Source organism: Delphinus delphis, chromosome 14 (assembly GCF_949987515.2).
Source record: "Delphinus delphis chromosome 14, mDelDel1.2, whole genome shotgun sequence".
Classification (NCBI taxonomy): domain Eukaryota; kingdom Metazoa; phylum Chordata; class Mammalia; order Artiodactyla; family Delphinidae; genus Delphinus; species Delphinus delphis.
The window spans coordinates 7,722,850-7,728,849 of NC_082696.1; the positions used below are offsets into that span (position 1 = coordinate 7,722,850).

The following is a 6,000-nucleotide window of genomic DNA, read 5'->3' on the forward strand; positions in this document are numbered from 1 at the left end:
CAGATGTAGAAAAATACAAATGCTTTTACTTCGTTATTTCAAAAAAGGCAGTTAAAATTTTGCAAAGGGCAATTTCAAAACCCAGGGGAAACAAAGACCAAGAAAATGCGTTAGAATAACAGGAACACCTGTGTGCGTGCTGGGCACCCCGGTCCTCAGATTCCTCGGCAATTAGATTTAAGGAGCATGGGCACAGCTCTTCCCTCTGACCCTGAGCCTGCCTCTCCCTGACCAGCCCACAGGAAAGAAGGGAAGAGAAAAACCTAGTTATCAGCACATGCTGAACGCGAGTCTGCAGACCGTGAAAGGGGCTGGGAATCCTGGGCCTTCCCATCGTCTTTCCCCACCGCGGTAGACGGAGGGACAGGTCCTCTCCTTCTGTGCGTCCACGCAGACACAGCTCCAGAGCCATACACGTTAACACTCACCTTGTCAGTGTTAGCCCCAAGGTCTTGGTGGACACATTTCAATCTTCTTTCAGACGCATTCTGAGTCTTTATTTATTTATTTACTTAATTTTGGCTGCGTTGGGTCTTCGTTGCTGCAGGCAGTCTTTCTCTAGTTGCGGCGAGCGGGGGCTACTCTTCGTTGCGGTGCGCGGGCTTCTCATTGCGGTGGCTTCTCTCGTTGCGGAGCATGGGCTCTAGGTGTGCGGGCTTCAGTAGTTGTGGCACGTGGGCTCAGTAGCTGTGGCTCGCGGGCTCTAGAGCGCAGGCTCAGTAGTTGTGGCGCACAGGCTTAGTTGCTCCGCGGCATGTGGGATCTTCCTGGACCAGGGCTCGAACCCGTGTCCCCTGCATTGGCAGGGGGATTCTTAACCACTGCACCACCAGGGAAGTCCCTGAGTCTTTCTTTTAATTTGGCAGAAGTGTAACACTTTTCCCCAGGGGCATACAAGACTTAATCTGGGGGGAGGAAGGGAAAGCCCAGCTCGGGTGCACAGCAGGGGGATAGCGGACGGTTCTCCTCTTAGTGCCATGCGTTGTCACACACAAGTGTCTCTGCTCATTCCCTTCTTCTCAAGGGATTTGTGAAGGGGAAATTTTCTACTGCCATAGATCTGCCAGGAAAAGCTCCAAACCTTTGCTAGAACTCACCCTTGAAAGAGACCCAGTGAATGTCTCTGCGTTCCAACTTAATAACAGGATGGCCCAGGTTGATAGAACACGAGCTCTTTATCCTGAGATGACCAGCGTGGCTGGCCCTGCTCGGAGGCACATGCCCCAGATTCTTTCCTCGCCCAGCTCTGGCCAAGGGACCTGACCCCAGAGCCCCCTTTCCATCTTGGGGAAGCTCCCTCACACGCTCTGGATCCTTCCTTCCATCCCAATCTTGCCCACTCCCTTAGGTGGGCAGTGAGTGATGCATGGGTCAGCGGGACATTTCTGGGTAGAAAATAGATACTTCATTAGTATCTATTTTGTTTCTCTTAGTACCATTTAACCAAAAAATTGCTAAGTCCAGACCCAGAGGATCCCCCCATACCCAGACCCTCCCTCGGACCTTGCCTTTCCGTCTAAAGATAAAGGATTTTAACTGCATTTCAACATTGAAGTAAACTCAAAGACAATCCTCAATTTTATTTTGCTGGTAGTTTCCTTCTCTCACCAACCTTTAATAGCTAGCAGGAAGCAAAACTAACAGTTTTACACATTTTCTTTCTCTTTTCACACAATAATGGTGTGCCAATTGTGCTCTTGAAATAGCCAGAAATGGTCATCTAGAAGCCTGAAAACCAACAAATAAACACATTGGAAAATCCTGGTTGAAAGAGCACTGGAAAAATTGCTAAGTGATATCCTAGTTAATTAGGCCTATCTCTGCAAATATAAAGTACTAAATGGATGACAATTTGATTATCTAATATATTCTTCACAGTTCACTCACTTCAGAGAATCGAAGCCAGCTGAATATGTCTCTTGTTTGCATGAGTTACAACCAAGTGAATCTCTCGAGGTTTGGGGAGATCTTGAGAGGTTAACTATCTAGTTCATGCCATGTGCCAGGCACTCTTCTAAGCACTTAACAAATATGAATTCATTTCAGCCTCTAAACAAGCCTTTGTGGTGGAGATACCACCCCACTTTCTGTCGGGGAGTCTGGAGTATCAGGGGGATCATAGAACTTCCCAGGGCTCTGAGACCAGTACTCAGGGTGTCAGTACTAGACCCAGGTGCTCAGAGCTACAGCCGGTGCCCTGAACCACTACACACTGGAGGCCCGTATTTCTGCCAGTTTTAAGTGTGCAAAAAGTGGAGTCCAACAGGCATTTTTTGAAACCCCCCAGCTAGTGAAGAACCCACATCCTACTTCCTGCATTCAATGATGGAAAAACATATAAAGATGTAACCGTAAATCCTAAAATCTTAATGGGAATTTAGAGAAACAAAAACACCAACATCTGCAAAAAATTACAGCTGGAGACAAAGGAAAAAAGGAATAAGAGAAATTTATCCAATACCTGAATCAGAACAGAAAGGCCTAGCTATCTGAAAATGACTATATATATATATATATATATATATATATATATATATATATGAATCACTTTGCTGTACACCTGAAACTAACACAACATTGTACATCAACTATACTTCAATTAAAAAAAATAAAAAGCAAAAGTAAATAAATAAAAATCCAATAAAAGGCCTGGCTATACTATTTAATGCTGTTATGAAATAATGCGGGATTCATTGCTTTTATTTGCTAGTAATGATTCAAGTTTCTGACTCGTTTTCGTTACCGAGCGCTTTATATTGGCAGAGCTATATTCTTTCTTTTCTTAGCGTTGGTTCTTTTTCAGAGTTATTTTCTGACTCCAAAGTATCTTAATATCATGGCAATTTCCTCTAGCCTAGAATAACCTTGACTCAAAATGTTAAGTATTTCATTTCCCTATAAGGAATTGTAATCCAGCAGAGTTTGGAATGGGCAAAATATTTATGATGGGGAATAGGGCAGTCAGAGATAGCAAAGGAATCTGTTAAGTATAGGAAATCAGCACAAAAACACACACACTTTTTTTAAAGAAATAAGGAGAGCTTTAATTATAGAGCCAGCATGGTTCAGTTCTGAATGTGATTTGCGTCTGTTGGTTTTCAGCTGTCGTTGGCCTGGTTGCTGGAGGACTGGTGTTATTGCTCCCAGAGACCAAAGGGAAGACTTTGCCTGAGACCATTGAGGAAGCTGAAAACATGCAGAGGTAGGGAGCTGGGATTCCTAAATGAACTATTCGATACACGCTTTGGGAAAACTCTGGAGCCACTTGTAAAGAAAGATGAGGTTGGATCTATACCTCACACCATATACAGTGAGATCAATTCAAATGAAATCAAAGACCAGAATGCACCAAAAAGGAAACACTAAAAGAATGAAGACACTATGGGAGATACCTTTAGCCTTTCATAGTGGGGAAGGTCTTTAAAATTTGACCACAAATATCCAGGACCCATTACAAAAAGTTTGCCTTCATAAAAATTTAAAATTCTATGTTGAAGAACTACCATAAACTTCAAAAAATTAGCAAACTTAGAGAAAATATTCACTCCTTCATAAAGGGCTAATTTTCCGAATATATAAAGAGGTCTAACAAATCCATAAGAGCAGCCCCTCAACAGAAAAAATGGGCAAAGGACTTGAACAGACAATTTAGTGACAGAAAGAAAAAAAACAGTTCCAACATATATTAACCTATGCCAAATCTCTTTCATAATAAGAGAAGTGCAAAGTAACACCGCAGTAATAGCCACTGAGATTGTTAAATATCAGACTGCTTGGCGGCATACAGGTGACCCTTGAACAATGCAGGGGTGAGGGGTGCCAACGCCCTGTGCAGTCAAAATCCACATGAAACTTTCAACTCCCCCAAACCTTAACTGCTAATAACGTGCTGTTGACCAGAAGCTTATGGATAACATAAATAGGTGATCAACACGTATTTTGTATGTTATATGTATTCCATACTGTATTCTTACAATAAAGTAAGCTAGAGAGAAGAAAATATTATGAAGAAAATCAAAAGGAAGAGAAAATACATTTACAGTACTAGACTGTATTTATCGATACTGTAAGCTTATATCACCAGTTTATAGACAAATTGTCAGTACCTGCATTAACATTGTCTTATATGATACAAAACACTGTAGATGTTATACGTATTACTAACACTAGACATCAAAAATGAAAAGATAATGTAAAAAAGAAGTCCATATTTATTAACAGATGTAGTGACCCAAGCATTGAAAATGAAGAAGCAGCAATATGATTGCTTTATGGTCGCCTAGTGTAATTGATAATACAATTGCTTCATGGCAGCCTAGCCCATGCACTAATGAATGAATTGATATAAAATGTTTACGTCATACAGTATTACAGTCATATTCATAATACATTATTGGAAACATTGTTACATTTTTTTAAACACCACTTACCTGCGATGATAGGCTGATACACAGTTTCTCCAATACGAGCGAGAAAGGCGTATTGTACGATAATGTAATTCTTTGAAACCAAAATTATAACACAGAAAATGAACACTTTAATTTTATATTAAATATCACTCACCTTATGCCTATGTAAGGATAGACTAATGTCTACATATACTTTATGCATTCATGACATGCTTAACTTTGTCTTAATTTTTTCAATATTTCTAGGTTACATGGTTCATCTGAGAGCTTTTTCAAATCATCACAAAATACCAAAAAATTTTCCAATATATTTATTGAAAGTGGACCACATAAGCGGACCCGTGCAGTTCAAACTTGTGCTGTTCAAGGGTCAGCTGTACAATGTTGGGAAAGGATGTGGGGAAATAGGCAGTATCCTACATCGCGAGTAGGAGTCAGATTTAAAACCTCTATGATGGGCAATATAATAACAATAGTATCAAAATTACAAATGTGCTTATCTTTTTACCTAGCAATTCCACGCTTCTAGGAATTTACATGTGCAAAATGGTGTATGTACAGGATTATTCATTCAAGCAATATTTTTTATGTGATGAAAGATTGGGAACTTTCAATGCCCATCGATTGGGAGACCAGTTAGATAAATTATGGTACGTTGTTCAATAAAATACTCCCTAGTCATCAAGAAGAATGAGGCAGCTTGATATACACTGATAAGGAAATTCTCCTACGGGTATTATTAATGAAGAAAAAGTAAAACATAGAAAAGTATAGAGTCTATCATTTGTGTACAAAGAGCAGAAAACATATATATACAATTTACTTGTATCTCTGGAAGAATATGCATAACATTGATTGTCTCTGGAATTGGGAGGCTATGGGATATCAGTTGGAGGGAGACTTTTCAGTGTATTAACTTTTTGTACTTTCTGAATACATATGAATCTATTTAAAAAGTAACCTTAAAAAATCTAAATAAAGAGAATCACATATGACACATTCCCCATGAATTTGTTTATGCGATATGCTTAGATATTACTGTTTATTTTAACCATATTCCATTTTTGGCACCATGAACTGAACTGAATTGTATCCATGCTACAAACCCTTCACATTTCGCATATTAAGCACTTGGGAAAGGTCACAGCAGAAGAATCACAGTGGTCTGAGGCTTTCCCTAGAACTTGGAAGAGGCTTTGAATCCAGCCAGATGTCATGCACTGGCAGCCCACAGGATACAAGGGTCTCAAGAGCTTCGCTTGGCCCCCATATTTTTTAAAGTGGGAAATCCACATAAGCCGAATTTCCAGGATCTGTTTTTTAAAAATCAGAGGATAGGGTAACACTGAACAGGCATTTCCTCCCGTTGACAATTTGCAGGAGCTGAGTGGTGACAGCTCAGCTCGTAGGAGCGCATGCTCGCTGGAGTCGGCCACAGACCCGCATTCCCTACATCCTGTGCCTAGGACACTTCTGTTTTCCACCTGGCGAGTGTAGACATTTGAGTTTGAGATCCTTGACCGTGATCAACCAGGCCCCATAGACCCCATCTCAGTGCAGCTTGTCATGCACGTGAGCGCCTCCCCTCGAG

General features: G+C 40.8%; 1 protein-coding gene across 1 annotated transcript in view; it reads left to right on the forward strand.

The window, feature by feature from the left end:
- Positions 1-6,000, forward strand: part of LOC132437210 (solute carrier family 22 member 2) — a 31,095-nt gene that overhangs the window by 18,973 nt on the left and 6,122 nt on the right. Inside the window, exon 10 of the mRNA XM_060030473.1 lies at positions 3,103-3,202. Coding sequence (XP_059886456.1) covers positions 3,103-3,202 — 100 coding nt within the window. The remainder of the gene's footprint in view (positions 1-3,102; positions 3,203-6,000) is intronic.